Source organism: Pseudopodoces humilis, chromosome 4, assembly GCF_049639895.1.
Source record: "Pseudopodoces humilis isolate 2021_Gansu_Grassland_sample_001 chromosome 4, ASM4963989v1, whole genome shotgun sequence".
In the NCBI taxonomy this organism is placed as follows: domain Eukaryota; kingdom Metazoa; phylum Chordata; class Aves; order Passeriformes; family Paridae; genus Pseudopodoces; species Pseudopodoces humilis.
This window is the reverse complement of record NC_142203.1, coordinates 66,424,709-66,447,229: the sequence shown is the minus strand read 5'-3', so window position 1 is coordinate 66,447,229 and position 22,521 is coordinate 66,424,709. Positions and strand designations below refer to the sequence as shown.

The window sequence follows — 22,521 nt, the reverse complement described above, 5'->3', positions numbered from 1 at the left end:
CTGCACTGTTCTGACTTGTAAAGTTTTTTAACATAAGTGGGGAATGATTATCTGGGTGCTGTGGGTAACTGGCTGTAATAGCACAGAACCCATTGTGCTTTTACTTAACTGGGGAAATAAAATTTAATAGTTATGTTTGTTCCTTTAAAGAAAAAAGCATGTAAGTTTTAGAACAAGGGAGAACAGGACTGTAACAACCTGGACTTAGATTGCCTTCATCTGCCTTGGAACACTACCTGCTTAAAAGAAGGAGGGGAGAATGAGCTTAGCTTTGTCTTTCCTTTTAACTCTGGAAAGGACACTTCCCTTGGACTAAATGCAGTGTTTCTTGCTTTTTTGCCAAAATAGGAAGAGGTGGTCTCTTGACTATAACCACAATTTATTTGTTCAACTGGAAGAACTGTTCACCTGCACATATGAGGGAGGAGCTTAAATTCTTATTAAAAGTGCACTTGCAAAATAGCGGCATATTGATTAAAATTACGTAATAACATATATGGAGTATATTATGTACTGTTTTTTCTATATAAATATATATACTTTCTCCCTTTAGGGTCAATAAAGTAGGGTTATACATTTACTGACAAGTGGTTTGATAATTCTGAGGCCAGAAGCTAGCTGGAGCAAAATTCAGGTGTCCTGTGATGCCCTATTTGATAACTTGGAGCATACTTAGATTGGGAAAACTGAGCTGGTACATTCCCATAGTGCACAGTCAAAGAGTAATGTGTGGATTTTTGTATTTTTTGTGAGTTTGGATCTTAGAGTAGGATTGAGCTATCTTCCTTGCTGTGAGCTTGATACTGACCAAGCTGCACAGTATGTTCAACCAGGACCCACCTAAGTTAATATCTCTTGCTTGCAGTGTAGAGGTGCTCATGGACATCACAAATTAACTCAGATTGATCAGATTTCCAATTGTTTGCTCTGTCATAACAGGTTCAGAACTTTCCTCCTGAGATGCCCAAGAAGAACAGTTATCTTTAAGTAGAAGTTATCTTTAAGTAACACTGTTCCTGTAGTTCCCATCTCAGGGACACAGTGTAAAAGTTACAGTATTCTGCTTGCAGGCTTGCTGAGCAGTACAAAGAACAGAGCTGGATAACTATGTCAGATCTGGAGAGAGAGCTGCAAGAGATGGAGGCACAATATGAAAAGGAATTTGGGGATGGATCAGCTGGTGAAGATGAATTAGAAGAACAGGAGACAAAAGGCATTGAAGGTATGCTGTGTGGGGAGGTGATCTATACTGAGTCACTGCAGTACAAGTGTGGCTCCCTTAAAGCCTCAGATTCACAGTTCTGACTCTAATGCAACTCACTGCCTCCTTCTGAGGGTGCTGAGCTGAAGTCTGTCCCTCTCTGATGTTTCCCTTTGAACAAGCTGCAACTGTTAATTTATACCAATGTCTAATTTGGTGAGGTGATCTTGAGCTGTCTGTGTGTCAGTACTACTGGAGAAATTAAATGTCAGTGCTGTGACTATTTTCTGAGGCTTAAAGAGCAGCTCATTCAAAAATTGCTTATCTGACTTTGTCTCTCTGATCCCCGCTGATCTCTTCAGACAAACTGAATGACGAAACTGAAGAAGCTGAATTTGTTGATGGTCTGTACTGCCCTGCTTGTGACAAATTCTTAAAAACTGAGAAAGCGTAAGTAGTTGTGGTTGGGGATTTGGGGTTGGAGGTGTTGGGGTTTAAGTAGTTTAAAATTGCATTTTAAAGAATTTTTAACTATACATAATGCTCAGTGTCATCTTTCCAATAAACACAATGTCAGTGCAGATATTTCCATACATAGTAGTGCTGGATATTGCACCTGTTACTAATTTATATGTAAATGGAATAATGTTTGCTCAGAGCAACCTGCAGTAACAATCTGGTCTTCACAGCATGAAGAATCATGAAAAATCAAAGAAGCATCGAGAGATGGTGTCACTGTTACGACAGCAACTGGAAGAGGAAGAAGGGAAATTTCCTGTGGCTTTGGATGATGCAGATGGAATACAGACCAAAGAGGAGGAAGAAGCAGAAGACATGCCCAAACAGAAGTACTTCAAATTGTTTTTAATTTTATCATGACTCATGATTTACAAAATCTTAGTGGCCTTCAGAGGGAGCTTCTGATGATTTGTCACTGCACTGCTCTCAGTATTGTGCAATTTAAAATACTTCTTAGCATCGGAGTTCCAGTAAAACACATGCATTTGCATGACTGCATTTGAGTGCTGTAGAACAACAGAGTTATGTTTTCTCTGCTGCTTAAAGTTATATGTTAAGGAAGAGAAGGGTTTGTTATTTCTCAAGCAGAGGGGCTTCCATAGAGCCATTGCTTATTGATTTGGTACTTGCTGTAAGTTGATTACTGGCATAAATGGAAAATGAATGTGCTCAAAATCAGAATTGTTACACAGCTTCATTTTTTAAACAACCAGAGCATAATCCCAGCTATCTCACTAGTATCTTTGGGCTCGGCCTGAGCAGAATAAATGTTTTACTAAATGCAGTCAATAGTTTGGGAGACCTATTGTTTTAATTTCTGGCATGAGTAACTTCCTTTTTGTGGCTACCCAATATTATGTTAAGAGGATAAAGGAAAAGTATAGCTTGATACCTTTTTAGAAATCCTAGTAGTTTTGGGGGTTTTCTATAAAAAAAAGGTAATTTTTAAATTATCTTTACAGACTCTCAAAGAAACAAAGGAAGAAACAGAAAACAATGAAGGTATGTAGTCATAATGGTACTCTGGGAACTTTACAACCCAGTTTTGCTATCTCCTGACAGATTATTTTTCTGTCCTACAAAATAGGAGAACTTGAAATTCCACAGAATTTGAAAACTATTTAAAAATATTTTTAATTCTTCTTTGCCACCAGAATAACTTTTATTAGTCTTATTATAATCATATTTTATGATAATAACATCATAGACCTCACTTCATTCTGTTAGTGTAGATGCTAATATGTGGTGCTGACTCTAAAAAGGCTGTAGTCTGAATTATAAAAAAAACAGATGGAAACAGGCAGATAGGGAGAATGCAAGGAATTGATCAGGAAGACCACTAGTGGACTTGATGCATTAGGAGCTCAGTTTGGTGGTCACTTCTGGCTTTATTTGCAGGAGTTGGTATAGTGCATTGCTTTTTAATCTCTAACTTAGATGGGGTTAAAAACACTGCCACACTATTGGTTTCCTGCTGGCACTGTAGCTGTTGGAATGAACACATGCATTCCACCTTTTTCTTGAACTGCAAACAAAAGTAACACCAATATGTGGTACTCCAAGATCTGACTCTGTGTGTGTGACATTAGAGATCTGTGCTGACAGCAATGGGTGAGATTCACCAAGTGCAAACTGTTTCAGGCTAGAAACACTGCTTGAGTGGCAGGAGTTTCATAGTCAGAACACTCCTCTGTCTGCCTTCCTCAAACTTTATCCTTTTCAAGTACTAACTGCTCAGTCCTAGCCTTGTTCCAGTGAGCTGTCTGTACCAGTTCCTGCCTCTTCCATGCTTTCCCCTGTAATTTCCTATTCTCTGTTCACCTTTTCTGCCCTCTCCCACTGCATCATTATCTCTTGCTCTTAAGAAACTTTTCTGAGACTTTCAAGCAGATGAAGTTTACTGGCTTCACATTGGCTGGTCCAGTTGCATAGTCTGAGTATTGGCTTGACCTTTATGTTTCTGTGCTGGCCATGAGGCTTCAATTACCTCTTTCCTCCTCTGTTTGAGACCAGAAGGTCTGTTCTCACTGCAGAGTTCACACATAGTCACTGTGGTTCTGTTCCATCAGTTTGCTACAGCCTGGACAGTAGGTGCCACTCTTGTGTTGCACAAACTGGAATCTTGTGCTGAGAAATCCTGACCTCCATCCCCTGCCAAGTGTTGTGGAATACAGTGAATCTCTGGGGTTTTATTTTCTTTTCCTGAAGTTAGGATTGGCCAAGTTTTTTTCAGGTAACAGACTGTACAGATGGTCTTACTGAGAGATGGTAAGAGTTGCATTAATGTAGTGTTAGGTCAAATTCGTTACTGTGCTTTTGGGAGCTTTGCTGTTCTGCTTCAGAGTTGATATTTTGCTAAACTGCATATATTGAATCTAATCTGGCACATGGAAAAGGTTGCCAGTATCTGCTAGGAAAGGAAAATACAGTGTGCCTACCTAATTTCAGTCAGCTCAGTTATTTTGGCTTGAGTGTCCTAATGCAGTTGTCTGGTATGGAAACTTTAGTCTAAGTAATTAACCTTTTGCAAAGTTACAAGCCAAGCTACTATCTGTGAAATAAGAAATGGTAGTCAGAACAGGATGAACCCTGTGTGTAGTTAAAAGCTACCTTCATTCTCCTCTTCTGTAGTTTCAGAGGCTATTTTATTGGTGTTTCTTCCCTTCACCACAGGTGGCCTCATCTTTCAAAACAGGAGAACTAAGGTTTTACATGTTACAGTCTCAGTGAAAACACACAGTAAAATTAAGAGAGTCCATGGCTTTCTCTCCTCCCAACCCAGCCATGTTTGAGGTAAATGAGTATAATACTATAAACATAGTCACTAACGAACTGAAAGTATTTAACTTGGATTTCTTCTGTTTGGACAGAGTTACGAGGACTCTTTTGATCAAAGTGCTGATGAAGAAACTATTGAACAGAAGGAGGTGCCCAGCATGGAGAAGGACAGTGGCTCAACAGAGGAGTTGGTAAATGATGACCAAAGATGTGCTGTGTCAGAGGACACAGGCATTACAGATGATGTCAGCCAAGAGAATGAAACAAGAAGTGAAGCAAAAAGGTGTGTTGGGTTGCAGTATTGCAGTCACTGTGTCATTCTGTGTCGTGTTTGATACAAACAAGGATACATTTACAGGATAGATTGACAGGGATAGTCAGATGTGACTCTGGGGGCTGCCCACCAAAACTTGTTTGAATAAATACAATACTAACCAAAAAGTAGGAACTTCTCTGAAAGTGGTATTTGATTGCAGATTGCTGCCATATCACTTCCCAGGAGCTGATTCAACATTTTGAAATTAACCATTGATCATATTTTTCTTTTTCCTGGATACACTACACTTTGTTGCATGAAGCAAGAACAGGGGGAAAGCAGCAGAGCCATTGAAAGCTGAAAAACATCAGAAGCTTGTAAATGTTTAATGTTCCTGTGCACTGATCTTGGTTCCTCTTTGTCTGTTAGCAGCACTAAGCCTAAAGGGAAGAAAGCCAAGGAAGCAAAAAAGTCTGCTAAGGCATCTTCAGAGAGCTCAACAACGGTATGTCAAATTACTTATGCTATTTAAAATAAAATCATAGGTTGGAAGGGACCTTAAAGATCATCAAGTTCCAGTAGATCACATTGTTCAAAGCCCCATCCAGTTTGGCCTTGGACACTTCCCAGAGATAATGCATCCACAACTTCCCTGGTCCAATGCCTTATCACCCTTACAGTAAAGGAATTGCATCCTAATGTGTAATCTAGACCTACCCTCTGTCCATTTAAGACCATTGCCCATTGTCTTGCCACTCTGCCTGTAAAACAAGTCACACTCCCTCCTTTATTTGAGGCCCCTTAAGGCACTGGAAAGCTGCAATGAGTTCTCCCTGAAGCCTTCTCTTCATCTCTCTCATCCTGTCTTCATAGGGTGGCTAAAAGGTGGGGTCATATAACTATAAGGCTGGCTGTTTTTTGGTCACCTGCAGTTCACAAATTCTGTCCTTGTGATTTTAATAGAACTGAAACTTCAGCTCTTGTCCTCACAGAGGAATACAGGACTAAGCTTCATTTGTAGGAGAGTTGGTAAAGTTCTGTGTGCAAGGCAGTTCAAATAAATTTAACAACTGGGGTCAGTGCTGTTGTCACCCAGCAGGTTACAGGCAGTACTATTTGCATCTTTCTCAATATTGATGCTTGCTGGAGAGTGAAACTTTGTAGTAGCTACAGCTAACACATACTAAATCTCAGAGCTCAAAGTATGGTCAGCTGAGATAAAAACTGGTTTTTACTTTGAATTAGATTTGCAAGGCTTCCAGTCTTTTTTTTTTTACTTAAAGCACTTTGAAATTTCATGAAGTTGTATTTGTGATTATTTTTTTCAAAATACATGTTTAATTGTTAATGAGTAATGGAATATTGATGATAGAAACAAACAGTTTATTCCCACTTCATTGCCAAGGAGGAACTGTGTGCAAGAAATTGGTTTATTGCACTGATGACATACTCAGTACAAATGTGAAGCATTCTGAGTTTTTTTTCTCTTTGTAGAATGAAGTTCCCATCCACTGTGTTACCTGCAATTGTGCTTTTCCATCCCGAAATAAATTGTTTGAACACCTGAAAGCCACAGGACATGCAAGAGCAACGACAACACCGACTGTAAATGGGGCTGTGAATGCCAAAAACAAAAAAGAGAAACGTAAAAACAGATAGAACTTTACTATAGTGACAGTCTTCAGAATTGTACATTAACACTCTCATGGAACTGAAACATGCACATTGCCTGTGTCTGGAGCTAAAAAAGAGGTCAAGTACCAATATAGGAAAAAAATGAAGATGCACAAAAGGAATGCTCACTTGTGGAGGACTCTGTGCTTTCTTCTGTTTTTGACAGCCTTCCTTTAATCATAGATTGGTTTTGTGTCATAGCACAGGTGGGTGCTCCCTCCACAAAGCCACCTTGTCTAAATCTCCTTACCCCTCAGCAATTTTCACACCATAGGTGGGGATATACTAATTCAAAGCTACTCACTCTGTGTTCCTGTAGAAACCTGCATGGATAAAGTACTCACACAGAGGAAATAATAAATTATTTTGACACGTGTGTTGTTGCTTTTCTTTTGAGAGGGCTCAGCTCAGGGTGAGTGTAGCCGGTAGTAGGGCCTATGCTCAGTTGGTGAGAACATGGTGCTAATAACACCCGTGGCATGGGTTTGATCCCTCTATGGGCCATTCACTTAAGAGCTGGGCTTGATGATCCTTGTGGATCCCTTCCAACTTAGAATATTCTTTGATTCTTTGATCCGCTATCAAATATGAAGCACCTCCAAGACATGGGTTCTTCTTCTAATTAATTACTTAATTAACATTAAGCAGCAGACAGAAAGGAAGGAGTTAGATGACAAAGCTGTTTAATCAGTTTTTACAATTCCTATTGGTTTTGTACATCTACCTCCATGGCAGGTGTTGGTGAAAAAAAAGTCTAGTGGAACAGCCTTGCTGGAGTAAGTGAGGGAGAAAACAATGAGTGACTTGAATGAATTAATTTGTTCTGATTTCTAAGGAGAGACACTGCACTTCTGTTTAAAGGCATAATCTGCCTGATCTTGAGTAGGAAAAAAGGTGGGATAACACCTGGTTTTGGAGTGGAACTGGGCTGTACCCAGGACTTACCAATGGAGTTGCAGAAGGCAGTGCTCAGCAAAGGCTGTGTGATATTGTTTAGGACCCATGGAGTAAGATTCAGAGAGGTACTGGTGCTCTGTCACCAAAGTTCCTGTAAAGTACTGTCAGACTATTCTCCTCCCCCAAACTTGACACGGTACTTTATTGAGTCAAGGATTTTTTCATATATAAAATTGGAAGAAAAGTAAAATGAGAAATGTACAGTTCTTGCCGACTGTCCACAACATTTGTTTTTTTAATTGGAAACTGAAGGAAGCAATGACCTTACACATTAAAAGGTGATTATGTAAGAAAGAACATCTTATTCCACCTTCCAGAGTTTGCACCTTTACAAAATGATTAATAGGTGTGCTGTGCAATCCCAAGGGTGGCAGGAGGAAAAGAGAAGTGTGTTTTGGAGAGGGTGATGACTGGATTTCTTATCCCCATGAAAAAAATAATTACTGTAATTAGAAACATCTCAGCTGTGCAAGCTGCTTGTAATGCTCTAATTACAGTGTGTCTTTGTAGGCAGGGTAAACAGTTTTAACTGAAATTTCTTCCCCAACTCTTTCTGTCACTCTTTCTGAAAATTACTGATTTTGATACAACTTTCACAGGGGAAAGAAGAACATATGCCTGCCTCTGTATTTGGTACTCTGTTAATCCAGTCAGAGTTTTTCTGACAATGGCAAAATAGGTGTGCAGTTCACAGAAATCAGCACAGTAGAAGTGAATTGTACATTTAGAAAAGAGATTATACCACATCCTGTGTTGAACACTATCTCTCAGAATGCTCTTATGATATTGAACAAGCATGTAACTGTCACACTATGATTTTATCTTCCAGGGTAGATTAGTGCCCAGTCTGGGTTGTGAGTATCAGGGATTGTGTGTGCCTGTCACAGAAGGAAACAAATCAAGTCTATTTTGCAGCTGCTCTTTCCATGTGTCTCTGTAAAGCAGTATGAAATACTTCCACAGCGAAGTCGACGTCCCTCTTAGTAATGCACATAGGAGGCTTAATTCTGAATGTCTGAGGAGAGAGCAAAAAGAAAAAGAAGTGTTCAAATTGTACAGAAAGAATTTGGTTTCAACAGCCTATCTGGGTCAGCACTCCCACCCCAAAAAATGAGGAAAAAAGGGAGAACAGCAGTGCAGGCGCTGAGGCTTATGATAAATGCACTCTGAAGTGGAGCAATTTTGAACTTGACTGCAGTGAATTGCATCTGACTCATGACCCCCTCTTGATAACCTAACTGCCTCCACAAAAGACCTAAGTAGAGTAGGTCGTGTCTGCAGCTCTGTTACTGCAGACAGACAGAGTAAAATCTCAGATGGATTTGTACAAAGAAAGAACAGAGACACGTATTTTCTTTCCTTGCAGCTCTACCACAGGGAAAAGTAGTATCTGCTCAGAGTGGCAGGCTGTCTTGAATTGTGTCAGCCCATTTGCTGTTTTAATATAGGCTGTTTTTAAAGGCTTTTAAGAGAATGCATTATGAATGAATCACTAAATACTATCTTGTAGTTAGGTGCTGTTAACTGGAAAGCATGTTGATCAGGAAGGATTATATGTACAGTTACACTTGTCAAGAACATAGACTCCTAAATCTGAATGTTTGATCTAGGTTTTTAAGATTATTTATCTTCCATAAGAATCTTAAATTTCAGATTTTTTCTGGCATCACATCACAGGACTTAATACAGTAAGAGTGGAATAATGGGCTTTCCCACCCACAGCCCCTGCTGAAGCAAACACAGATAAACAGCCCTCTCATCAGACAGAATGAGACTTTACAGCACTGAGCTTCAGCTTGTTACCTGTCTCCTGATCTGTGACTTAGGGAAGAACTGATGAGGTGACAGACACAGTGTCTGGTTTATTTACCCTCCATCCATCTCAAATAGAAGCTGCCTCCTCTGTGTCACTGACCAGGCCAGCCCTGAGGCAATTCTCTGCCATAAACTGAGTGCTGTAGGGAAATGGTGCAGTGTCCTGGCTACAGCAGGAACCACATCCTCAGCTGGGATGGGCTGATGGCCTTCACATCCAATTCTCTCTTTTGTGCTGTTGCTGAACTTGCTGTCAACACCTTTTTTTTCTCCTTTATTACCAAAGTAGTACATTACCAGCTCCCCAGTCTCAAAGAACTACCGGTTTTGTACTGATGTGTCAGGTGATACCTGAACTGTGCAAAGACTTGGTCCTGAGTATTGCTGAGTTCTTCTTATTGAATAGAAGAAGAAAAGAAGAAGAAGAAGAAAACCTTGGTTTTCTAGGGAATGTTGTCCCTCTAAAGGAAAACTTGAGTATGTTACAGAATATTTGAAAATAATCAAATAGTTCCTGCCCAATTTTAAAATCAGTAGCATTAAACAGAGATAGAGTATATACTCCTAAGAGTATACATTTTCTAGTTTATTTACTAAACTAAATTAATTTAACTTGGGGGAAGTGGGGATATTGTTCACAAGGACAGAAAATGTGGGAAATGGAAAAATAGAAACTTCACAGATGCTGAAGGGTTCAATCTGCAGCCTTGGAAAGAGCTTGGCTTAATGAGATGATAAAGGTACACAAACATTAAGCAGAAAAATTATGAACTTATGTTCCTATAGTTATAAGTAAGAATATGCCTTGAGTAAGTAAGAAATTATATTAGTTAAAATAGTGAAAGGTTTAAGCTGTAATAATGTGACTTACAGGGTAGGATAAGGATCTAGAAGCTATAATAGAGGTGTGTGGGGGTACATGACCTATCAGTTTACTGGCTGAAAGACAGACACAATGCAGCAAAATTAAGCAAAGGTGATAGGTTATTAAGTAGAAACAAGTTTGTGTTAACACTGGACCAAAATGTTACATATTGCTGTGTGAAGAAGAAACCTGTGACTACATTTAAGCTATGGCTGATTGTTGCTGCTCTCCAATTCTCACGCCTTTGATATCCCACGATATCGAGACTGATATCAGGCTAACTTGAGCAATAAATCATCTTAAATAGCATGGTGATCCCATTGCTCATTTTTCATCTCGACAAGAAAGTAAGCTTTATTTATAACCAGAGGTTTAGTACCTGACTGTAGAGCCCTCCTCTGCCGATCAGAACCCCCATGTCTTTACAGTCTTCCCAAATCTGATTTATTTCTTCAGCTGGAAGAGGGCATCGACTGTCCTAAGGGAAGGAAATACTAAACTTCACTTAGCTATTCCAAATTAGTTCTGTGACAAAGATGTATATTCCAGTCTCTCCAATAAATCTCACCTCTAGCTGAAAATGTTAGCTGTATAACTTATCTGTTCCCATGAGTCGGTGCAGTTAAGGTGCACTGTTTACTCAAAGCTTGTGAAATAGCTGAATGATGGAATGTTCTGGCTCATTTTTAGCCAGAGCCATGTTTTCCCACCTCACTGTCTGCTTTTTAGCAGGAAATACTATTTCAGCTGAAATAAAATGTGATAAAACTTTCAATGGCACTGTAAATTGAAAGGAATGAAGAAGTCACTAACCTTATCTGTCACCATTTCTACTCCAATCATAAGTCCCTTGCCACGGACATCTCCAACAATCTCAAATTTATCCCGTAGTTTAGCCAGCTCCAGCAGCATGTATGTTCCCACATCCTCACTGTTTTTTTGTAGACCGTCTTCTTCAATAGCCTGGTTAAAATGAAGTACCATGACGGCGTTGCAGGAAAGGCTTTCAAAACAGTCTGTTAATCCCCACTGAACTTGACACCATATTTATCTCACTTCCTTGCTATGTTCATTGACTACATCAATGCTCACATTTCCCTTTTCTTAAATGCTCTTACCAGCATCAGAATACAATTTCACATAATACTTTGATGTTTCTTTGGGACTTTTCACATTTTTCTTATTACTTACATTTAATCCAGTAATTCCTGCTCACGTGTACTCATAACTGGAAAATATCTGACCAGAAAGATTATTTTCAAAATCTTATCAGAATATTTAATTTTTTTTCAGTATCATGAGAAGAATATAATTAAATAATAAAAGCCAAGGCTTATCTGTGTGTGTTAGCAGAGAACAGCCTGAGTACTATATTATTTAGCAACAACATGTTTTCTAATTACGATCTTTTCTTCATACTTTACACTGTCCTTCTTAATCAGAGCTCTTATTTTCAGGCACATACTGGCACCTACACACAAACCATTACATGAACTTAACATTTGTATTTAGAAAAATTACATTTAAAAACTAATTACAGACGATAAAGTGGTTGTTTCTATTTCTTTTCTATTTCTTTTTTTTTTTTTTTTTCTTTCAACTCCATTTTACTCTTGCTGACTCTAACAACCTCCTTGGATTATTTCAGAGCTAGGCTTCAAGTTATTTCAGAGTCAAAAAAACCCAAAACATGGGTTCTTTATACAGTCATCCATCTTAGTAATAGCTTAAACTCCCCCGAACCACTCAGGAAAGTAACATGAATAGAAACAGTGTCTGCTATACTGAAATGAGCTTAGTGAATGAATGTTCTGTGCATAATCAAGACAAATAGAAACTACTACCCACTGACTGATTTTCTACTGGATAATAAGTGAAATGTGTTGCACATTTTTCTATTTTCTTTTTCATGAGGTAATTTTTTTTTCCCAAAAAGATTTCTGACCTTAGGTATTTGTAACTGTCTGGTCATTAAGGTTTTTTTAAGCATAAGGTAAAAGCCTTTCCGTTAAAAAAATTTTGTTAAGCATGTGTGCCAGAAAATAGATTTGCTTTAGCTATGGATTTGTGTAGTGCTGTGAAAGAATTAGCTAAGGCTTTTGAGAAAGTAATCTCCTACAATTTCATTAACCAAGTAAAGAACCCAAGGGACATAAAGATGATTCTGAAGTCATAATTATAGGGCTCCCACTCTTTCTAGAGATCTGAAAATTTTTGCAATTAAACTGATCAGGATTTTTTTCCTGTGAATGGGGCACACTGGCCATGTTTATGCCCTTCACTTAGTTACTTAAAAAATCGCCCACATAGAAATTTATACTTGCAATCTTCATCTTTCAATACAAAGAACTTGTGGTATAGATAAATTTATGTAATGTTCTCCCTACATCAAGAACTGCAGCTCCAACTACACAGGCCAGAGGGTTTCCTCCAAACGTATTAAAGTGAAGGTTTTGAGCCAAGGAACTTGCAATCTCTAAAAGAAAAAGAACAACACTGGTTACCCTTCAGTTCATAGAATCACAGAATGGTTTGAGTTGTAAGGGATCTTAAAGATCAGCCAGTTCCAATCCTCTTCCAGGTGCAGGGACACCTTCCACTGGGCTAGGTTGCTCAGAGCCCCATCCAACCTGGCCTTGAGCACTGCCAGGGATGGGGCACCTCCAGCTCCTACAGGCAACCTGTGCCAGTGCCTCGTCACCCACACTGTAAAGATTTTATTTCCTCATATCTAATCTAAACCTAATCTCTTTCAGTTCAAAGCCATTCCTCCTTGTCCTGTTACTCCATGCTCTTGTAAAAAGTCCCTCTCCATTTTTCTTACACTGGAAGGCCACAATCGGTCACCCCAAAGCCTTCTTCAGGTTGAACAATCCCAATTCTCTCAGCTTTTTCTTCTTAGGAGAGGTGCTCTGCCCCTCTGATCATCTTAGTGGCCTCCTCTGCCTTGTTTGGTAACTGTACTTACTGCTTTAAACATTTGTTACTGTAACAACAATTACATTTGCTGTGTTCAACTCTGATTCTGCTGGAGACACAGTAAGATTTCCTTAAAGCAGTCTGTGCAAAATATGAGTATTTCCAAAAAATATAGTGCCTAGCAGATGCCAAAACAAAACTTCTTCTGAAAGTCATGCTTCTAACGTAAGCTCTCACCTACCATCTACAGATTTTCCTCACTAGGTTGAGCCAGCCATTTGTAGGAATCAAGCAGCTGGGCAACATCCTACCCTATTTACTCACAGTATATTTATCAGTGAATTCAGTTATGATTTCCAGGCTCTTTTACCAGCCCTACAAACCACTCACAACTCCATTCCTGCTTCAGTTATACAACTAAACTCATTTAAATACAGCTCTGTACTGATACAGCACAACATGTGGGGAAACAAGTAAAGCAATGAGGATTCAATTCATTATCTCAATCTATCCAAAAGAAAGACTGAGATAAAGTTTATAAGCAACATTCAGCTTTTTAAACACACATCTCTCTGCAAGTAATTATTTTGTATTGTATTTTGCAATTACTCTGTTTTATGTCACAGAAGAACAGAACACTTGTACCTTTTGTTGTAATGACAGCTGCCATTGGGAAGCCATTACCGATTCCTTTTGCCAAAGTAACGATGTCAGGGACTACACCATGTGTTTGAAACCCCCAGAAATGGCTGCCTGTCCGTCCAAATCCTGTCTGTACCTTTCAAAGGAAAAATTCAGAGAAACGCTCATCATTTTCTCACACTTTGTGATACTACTTCTTTCCTTGCATTTCAACTGTTACTGATTTGCATTAAACAGCAACTACATCTGGAGTCAACTTGTATTAGGAGCCCTATTCAGATGGTTCTACACAAAATGCTATTTATTGTAATTGGGTTTTTCTTTCATGTGATAACATGCAATCATGTCTTAGGCTTGGTAAGATAAACAAATAAGATGCAGCTTCCATTTCAAAGTGGAGAGGAAATGTAAAAGCATTTGAAGCATTTGATATTATTTTAATATTGTTTTAGCTAAGGAAATTCTACTTCTAAAACATATTTGCAGAGGTACAGCAATCAACTCTCTTCTGTAGTCTATGTCTGTCAAAAATACTCATAAAAGGAAGGGTTATTTTGACAAATCTTCCATCACAAGTAGCATTTGTTGCATATTTATGCAAATTTACTGCCCCCAGAAGGTAAGGACTGCAGTCTGCTACAAATATTACCTTTGCCCAAAATGAGAATAAAGGCAGTAAAAACTGAGGTTCCTATGCTTGAAAAGATGCAGTTTAACACCGTATTAAACTTAAGATATGAAGTGTATTGCATTTCACTTAGATTCTTTCCAGACCTCCAGCCCTTTATGATAATTTCAGAAGTACCCAACTCTAGAATTCTCCCACAAAAAAATCTGACTCACTTCATCTGAAATGCAAAGACCCCCTCTTTCCTGTATAAGCTGATAAGCTTCCTTTAAGAAATTTCTTGGGTACTGAACAGCTCCATTAACACCCTGCCAAGAGAAAAACACAATGTTTTCAGGAACAAATAAGAAAACAGGAGTTCTACTTGAGAAAAAAACCTAGCAACCCTCAGGTAACAGCAGGACCGTTGTTTCAAGGTTCTTGCTCCAGCAATGAAACCACTTCAGAAAGCTCCTGCTCAGGTCACCAATTCCCATTCCACAGTGCTGCCTGCTGTTCTGTAAGTTGTGCTGGCATGAATGTTTGTGAGGCCATGATCACTGTAAGACCAAGTCAATTAACAATAAACTGCCAAAACAAGGACTGTGAAAATCTACACATAGCAAAACCCAGAAACGGTTTGCTGATGAAGTTGGCCAGAGAATTCATATTCCTTCTTTGGTTAATTTGTTTAGAACATTGCCTCCTCAACATCTTTTCACCTTGATAGTTTGCATTTGCATTGGAAATTCAATTCTAACCTACACCTGGACTACAACAGATTTTTAGATTCAAGTAAGTAAGTGCTTTGAAAACAGCAAAACCAGAGAGAAAAACTGGAGAATTGCTCCAGTTTTTCCTTGAAATCACAGTTCTTACACTGTTTCTCTTGCCCTGCATAAGTTCTCCATTTTTCCTATTGAAGAATCACATATAAAACAATCGTGAACATAGGGTAAAACATAAGGAGAATGAATCCTGTGGCCATCAGGGGACAACATGACTAAAAGAGGAAGAAGGGGGGTTGAGTTAAAAATTTACAGAAATAGTAATGAAAATTGAAAGGAGATAATAGAAGCCAACCCATAGCATGCATCACAATCACTATTTAACTGCAGAAAAAATGTGTATATTTAATCATGATTCTGTGTCTAATTTCACAAGAAAAATACTAGTTCCATTGGAGTCAGTGACAGAAGCTGAAATTTGAAGGCAGTGCATCCAGTCTTTGAAATATTTAAGGTGTTTAAAGCATTAAAAATCATAGTAAGAATCAGCAAACATCTATGTTCAGGTTACAGCTAAAGAATATCAGATTTGAGTATTTCACACTGCTTGTGCTATCACAACTGAAAAATGGCAAACTACCTACTTGAATTGGTTCAGCAATAAATCCAGCTACTGTCTTGGGCACTGAGGTATTCAGAGTGTCTTTGAACTGTTCAATGTACTGGTCTTTTGCAAGACATGAACCTGTTCACAGGGGAAACAGTTTGGAGGGAATTTACTTAATATGACACAAAACTAGCTTTAAAACATGAAACTGTTCATCTAAGCAACAAATGTTGTATGACTGCATAGTAAATATCACCCCTCAAATTAACAGTAGAAAGGTAAACATTAAAGGAGAGTCTCCTTAAACTGTGTGTACTCCATGGTTAGTGCAGGTAGGAGGATTCTGGAGAATACAGTCTGTGCTTAAATCAAGAACAGAGCAAGTAGTATGGCTAATGCTGCCATTCATTAGGGATGGCAAAGCTAAAATCAAACCATTCTGTTACATATGCATATGAATTAAAATAATAAAAGGTGCTTGTTGAAACAGTAGAAAAACTGATTGGAATTTTTGTTAGTTGCAGAGGAGATTTCACACTGTCCTGTGTATGGAACATTTTGCCCCATGAAAAACCTCTGCCTATGGCTAGCTGCAGGCTGTCCTTACTATTTGCCTTATTCCAATATAAAAGTTGAAAGCCGTCAGCAAAATAACACTACAAACACCTCTGCTCTTCCAGATATGCTGAAGTGATTTCCACAGCTTCCAGAGCTGATCATGACAAACAGTGGAAACAAACACTGGGATTTCAAAAAGAAATCTGAGAATGTGGTGTCCTCTGTCCCAGATTTTTCCCAATGGAATGCAGGGTCCTGAGATTCTCTGAATTTTTTTTTTAATTTTTTTTTTTGTTCAGCCTTGCAAAAGTTAACCAGACATCTACTTTGCTTGAGGAGGTAACTATAACTTATTTTCACTTATTTATTTTATTAGAGTAGCCCTCTAGTATTTTGTAATTCAAAACCCAAATTTTTGTAATGGACCAACCTTCAGTACAACTGCATTTTCGAATAGTTTGCACAGGTGAATCTCTACAATGGCTGCCTCCCCATGGACCACGAAAAACATCTGGTAACATTGTCTGTCAAGAATAAGAGAAATAGCTACAGATTTGATGACACCCTTCTAAGAGATCTTTTGATCTAATGACTAATGGCAAAACAGAAAAACAGCTGTCACAGTGAAGGGGCAAACAAAGTTCAAGATACTTGGCTAAAGAACACTTGGAAGTAACACCAGATAACCAAGACAGCTTTGGAAGCAACAAGTTTAGACTGTTCCAGCAATAGGAACTCAACTGACTTTTTATTCCCTTTTTTGTTCTTAGTCAGGATATTGGTTATCTAAACGTAATGCCAACATTTTTTTTTTTGCTGGTAGCATTTCAGTAATCTGAAGTATGAACAAAATCTGCAAACCTAATTTGTGAGTGAGGCAGGCAAACCTAATAGGGACAACTCCAGCTTTCTAATCCTTGCTGCTGCTGAAACACTATGTGAGTTCAGGCCATCCACTGGCTGGGAAGCTGTTGTAAATGAGCCTACCTATGGTTAATAATGTGGCTGAGCTGTCACCTGTAGTCATCAATAGCAACTTCTAGACAGAAAGTTACTCCACTCTGCTCAAGAGCATATTGCCATTTAACCTCAGTGGATCTCCTTAGCAGACATGTCTCCTGTCTTCCTGAAATAGGATTCCTATTCACTGTAGCGAAGGATCTGCTCCAGACCATCTGAAAGCAGCTTTGCACAAAACAAACTTGAAAAAAGGGGGTTCAGAACATTATTTTGTTCCTTACACAGATTTCCATGAAAGCATCAAGCATGACTGAAGAAATGCAAATCACAGATCACTCATGTTATGGCTGTCCTGACTTAAAATTAGCCTGAGGGGAAAAGGGGACTCTGGCTCTTGTTGAATTTACACAGCATAAACTGCTACACTGCAGCTTTGATTAGTGACCATAAAGTGCTTGAGGGCAGAAAACACAGCAATTGCTGAAATATTAAAATAAACTGTTAGTTACCCAGATTATTAAAAAAAAAAATTAAAAATAATCTCACAGATGTACAGCCAAAGCCATTGGCAACACCATGCTTATAAGGAGTCAGAGATGTCAAACCCAGCGTGTAAGGGCTGCCTCCGTGGTATCCTCCTCTGTTCAAACAAAGAAAGCAAATCAACATCACTCATTTCCAAGAAGTGTCTGGAGCAATATCAGTTCTGAGAAGGCATGGTTGTGAGCTACAAATTGTTGGGAAAAATGTGCATTGTTGAAACTAATGAAACATGTTGAAACAAAGATGATTCCTACTGCCATTTTTCCCTCTGCCTTTTGACTCTGACTGCAGCTTCAAATATAAAAGCTGTGAAGAAATGTTTGCAAGGAGATGAGTACAATCATTGGAACCAACAGTAATTCAGACAGTGCCTTGTGGAGTTCTGCTGTAGCAGAATCTGTACCTGATCCCTACAGAGGAAACACCTCTGTCTTTTGAATCTTGGCAACAACAGTTGCCAATCATTAAACTAGATGGTGCTATGATTTGATTTATACACAAATCAAAACTGTTTAGTGAGAATATACAAGCAAGGTAGGTACCCAATGTTCTGTTGAACATAGTAAGAGAAAAATACATCTCTTCATTAAAACGGCCTTTTATTCTAATATTTGAGGTAAAGTGAACTGTTTATGCTGGTGTTTACAGTGTACTGGTGTTCAGCCCAGCTCCATCCCTGTCATTAGGCCAGAAGAGCTGTTTGTGTATCTGTGTAGTGAACTGTGGTTCAGGGCTCTGACAGAAAAACAAGGCAGCAAAGCAAACAAAACAAAAATCGACTTCCAGGCGGAGCAGTTCCCTGCTGAGGTTCAGTGCACTGCTGTTCCAGAGGTACCTTTGCACCCCTCACCAAGGGGCACTGCAGAAGGGAAACAGAGGAAGAATGGAGCAGTCACTCAGTCTTGGTCTGGCCATGAACAAAAAAAGTCTACCAAAACACACCCTAAACACAGACATCAGATAATTTTCTTGGTAACACAAGCAAAAATTGCAGGTTGCATTTTTATTGCAAACTAGTCCTAACATGTATGAAAACTTCAGCTCCTGGTTTACTCCTCTTTGTCAAATAAAGTAATTTTATAGCATTTTCCTCTGCAGACCTGGGGTGAAAGTTATTTCTTGTTTTAGACATGTAGAGAGTGATCCCATACACAGAGGAGTTTTGTGAAGCTCTGTTGGCATTACCTGAGAGAGATGATGTCGAAGTTACGAGTGTGTACCCTTGCCATGAACATAGCTAAATCATTGGCTTCTGACCCACTGTTGGTGAGATAAACCACCTGTGGGAAAACACTTGGGGTCAGTACAGCACAAAACCACCTTCTTCTCTGGCATCAGACCATGTCCCCTAATAGCACGATGCACTCTAGCCTAGCACTGCCACAGGGCGACCTCACCACGATAAAATTAGCGTTGCCTTTATGCTCTAGATGAGAACAAACATCCAACTGATATGCTCTGGCAAGGTACAGAAAAATCTCAAAGGGTTTCAGTTTACAGGTTTTCCTAAAATGGATTTCTGATTGGAAGAAATTAAAGTGTTGGGTCAAACTAAGCAGGACATTAAAAAAATTTTTTTTTTACTCTCCTTCCATCTTTAAGACTGTACTAGTGTCATACTCTTCTGATAGCCCAATTTCATTTTACTACAATTTATTTCACCTGAAATCAAAAATTATTTTTCTTACTGTTTCACTGAGTATGAAACATGACAAATGTTTGTGAAACATTTTTGTGGTTCATCTATTTAAATGTTGGTAAACATTTACACATACTACACAGAATACTGTCAAACAGTTTTCACTGTGGATTTTCATGAGATCAAGAAAATTAAGGCTGGCTACCTGTAAGAATACATTTTTAATGTTTACATTAAAATACATAATAAACATAAAATACATAAGTAAACATTTTCTTCATTCCTTTTATGTAATTTTTAAGCTGGCAATGCCTCTTCAAAGTGACAAGTGAAAGGAGGAAACAAACAGAACAGAAACTGGGAATATTATGCTTGTCTGCAGCTAGGTCTAAAGAAAAGGCCCTGAGGGCCCTCAGATTCTTTAACTCACAATCTGTATTCCCCATACAGATTTTCTCTCCAGAGATATCATGGCTCTCGATTATTTAATAAATACTTCTTATAAACAGACACCTACTTCACCAGCCCCTGCTCCTGTCAGAAGCAATTTACCTTCAGTGGATCTGGAAAAAGAGAAGTTAGCCTTTCAGCATACTCGTGGATTGCTGGGTACATGTAGATATTGGTGGTATGCCACAGGCGAGCTAGCTGCTTCTGGGTAGCCATAGTTACCTTCCTGCATGTAGCAAGGGAGAGACAAAGGGATTGAATTCCACACAGGCTCCACACTCACACATGCACATATCTCTGTGCTATTGATTCTGCAAACACAGATGCTGCAACGTGTGCCAGATGGAGGAACAAGTAGACCAAAATAATGAATTCTTCAAAATGCAGCAGAAATGGAGCTAACTGTGACACATGACAATTCAGTAAATTATATTCCGGTTCTAGGCTCACAGTGCTGCAGATCAATGAAGCACAAAACAAACTTAGGTGTCTCTTCCTGTATTTTATACCATGAATCAAAAAGCAACATGCTTACGGGTGACAGTGTCCAACACTGACAGTGACAATTCCAGCAAAGAGATCAAGATATCTTCGTCCTTCATGATCAAACAACCACTGCATATGTCCCTGGTGCAGCAGCAATGGTTTCTTGTAATACGTTCGCAGAGAAGGAGCAATATTTTGTTCACGGATCTTCTGCACACGTTCATATGGACAGGACTGAGTGGAATAAAACAGTCAGTATCCATCCATACCTCCTAAAAATCCAGACTCATGGAGCTGCTGTGGAGCACCTAGATTACACATCTGTCTACAGGATTTAGATTGTAGCAGATTCTTACACATAGAGGGCTGTTCTACAAACCTCTTAAACACAGCTTTTTGAAATAAGGTTGCTGATCTGCACACAACTCTTTCTTAAATGTTTTCAAATTACAGATTTGTCACACAGGTACACCTACAGGTTATATCCTGGTCATAGCAGTGGGGTTTTGCCCAAAGAAGCAAATTTTATAATCATATTTAGCAGATGAGCCTATCACCCAAACCCAGTAATGAAGCTTTATTTAAATTCAGTGTAGTATGCATGACTTACTTCATATTTTTCAGGTACAAAATCACAAGGAGGCATTTTTGCTTGTATGGAGACAGAACTTTTCCATTTCTGCTGCCTAAAGGCAACTATAAAATAGTAAGAGAATTATGAAACATTTGGCAAACTACACACCTGAAAGATTTGCTCAGTAAGTTTGTTCAGGGAATACACAAGCTACAGTCACAGAAAGTTTTGGAGGGTGTTTTTGGTCTAAGAAGTTTTCTTTGGGGAAAAATAAGTAATAAGCAGAATACATGTAATTTTAAAAGAAAGGCATTTATATCTCATCCATTAAAACTCAAGTTTTCATTTTCATGTGGACTTCTATTTTGACAGAAGAATAATTTTTATTTTAAAAATAAAAACTGTTTCTAATACAAGTCCTTGCCTGGAAGCAGTGGGGGAATGCTCTACAGTCAGGGTGACTGCAGCACGGGCAGTGCTCCCAGGGAGCAGGACAGAGGCCCAACAGACCTGAACGAGGTGGGCAAAGCAGAGTTCGCCAAGAATGCCCCGCAAAAGTGGAGCTGAGGCAGGTCCAGGGTCCACCCAGGGAGCCCAGGCAGGAGCAGATGGGGCCAGAGACAGGGCTGGACACAAGGCTACAGCAGAAGTCCAAGGTCCATCCAGGAGACAGAGCCAGGGCTGGGCTGGTGGAAGGCTCATGGCTCAGCTGGGGCAGGGACTGGAGGCTCAGGGCAGAGATGAAACAGGGCTAAGGGTACAGCCCTGGATGAAGCTGTTCAGGGGATGTGACCTGTGCTTAGGGCCCTGACAATTCCAGCTGCCATCTTCCATCCTTGCTCCAAAATCCTGGGAACATCACACCATCCTGCCTTTCATTTAACTGCAGATAGAATTCAGCAGGTAACAGAAAGAGATACCTGATTGCCCAAAGAGGTTGTGGAGTTGCCCTCACTGGAGATATTCAAGAACTATCTAGACACAATCCTGTGCCTTGTGCTCTGGGATGGCCTTGCTTGAGCAGGCAGGTTGGAGCAGATGACCAGCTGTGGGCCCTTCCAACCTGACCTGTTCTGTGATTCTGCAAGGAGCTGTTTCAAAAGACTTTTTTTCTGCACCTACAACAGTATCTCCTGAGAGTTGCATATCTGTTTTTAAAAGCCTAAGGTTTTAACCAATTTCTAAAACACATCTGAAATGTAAATGACTGAAGAATAAAGTTTCCTGAAATAATTACATGGAATATCACTTCCCTTACAACCACTTACAGCACTAACGAGTATAGAATCTACAAGAGTCCGGCCTCAAAAAAGTAGCTGAAAACCCACGAGTTGGTGAAGTTCTACCCTTGGAACTCTTCCCAAGGGATTTGCAGCTACAGCGAAAGTGCTTCTACCCCGCGCTGCTCCGCGGTGCTCCCGTCCCTCCTGAATCTGCACGGAGCGGGTGCAGGGACCCCGGCGGGCCCCGGCCAGTCCAGCTCCGGCAGCCCCGCTCCTCCGGCCCCTCTCCTCCCACCCCGCTCCTCCGGCCCCTCTCCTCCCACCCCGCTCCTCCGGTCCCGCTCCGGCAGCCCCGCTCCCCCGCTCCTCCGGCCCCGCTCCGCCGCTCCCTCACCGCTGCCGAGCCTCCGCAGCCGCCCCGCCATGTCCGCCCGCCCCGGGCAGCGGCACCGCCCCGACACGTGTGCTGCGAGCCGGCCGGACACACCGCCCTGTCCGTCTGCTGTCGTCCCGTGCTGTC

The 22,521-nt window shown here is 39.9% G+C and overlaps 2 protein-coding genes across 4 annotated transcripts in view; one reads left to right on the top strand and one right to left on the bottom strand.

Moving 5' to 3' along the window:
- DNAJC21 (DnaJ heat shock protein family (Hsp40) member C21) overlaps positions 1 to 6,804 on the top strand; it is a 12,558-nt gene extending 5,754 nt beyond the window's left edge. The window contains exons 6-12 of one of the 2 annotated variants that reach the window (XM_014257007.2): positions 1,071 to 1,222; positions 1,564 to 1,651; positions 1,891 to 2,049; positions 2,683 to 2,722; positions 4,591 to 4,781; positions 5,187 to 5,259; positions 6,249 to 6,804. In XM_014257007.2, coding sequence (XP_014112482.1) covers positions 1,071 to 1,222; positions 1,564 to 1,651; positions 1,891 to 2,049; positions 2,683 to 2,722; positions 4,591 to 4,781; positions 5,187 to 5,259; positions 6,249 to 6,413 — 868 coding nt within the window. In that variant the 3' untranslated portion in view covers positions 6,414 to 6,804. Of the gene's footprint in view, positions 1 to 1,070; positions 1,223 to 1,563; positions 1,652 to 1,890; positions 2,050 to 2,682; positions 2,723 to 4,590; positions 4,782 to 5,183; positions 5,260 to 6,248 lie in introns of both variants that reach the window. The other variant, XM_005527981.3, reaches the window with a different exon arrangement.
- AGXT2 (alanine--glyoxylate aminotransferase 2) lies at positions 6,401 to 22,521 on the bottom strand. 2 transcript variants are annotated; one of them, XM_014257008.2, is made up of 14 exons: positions 22,396 to 22,521; positions 20,815 to 20,900; positions 20,254 to 20,438; positions 19,821 to 19,944; positions 18,815 to 18,909; positions 17,633 to 17,726; positions 16,557 to 16,650; positions 15,606 to 15,706; positions 14,470 to 14,562; positions 13,630 to 13,762; positions 12,453 to 12,541; positions 10,879 to 11,028; positions 10,445 to 10,543; positions 6,401 to 8,400 (listed from the first exon to the last, which is right to left on the bottom strand). In XM_014257008.2, the coding sequence occupies exons 1-14, from the start codon at positions 22,424 to 22,426 to the stop codon at positions 8,290 to 8,292; spliced, it is 1,485 nt and encodes a 494-aa protein (XP_014112483.1). In that variant the 5' UTR covers positions 22,427 to 22,521; the 3' UTR covers positions 6,401 to 8,289. The 2 variants fall into 2 exon arrangements, with proteins under 2 accessions (XP_014112483.1, XP_014112484.1); XM_014257009.2 differs by lacking the exon at positions 10,445 to 10,543.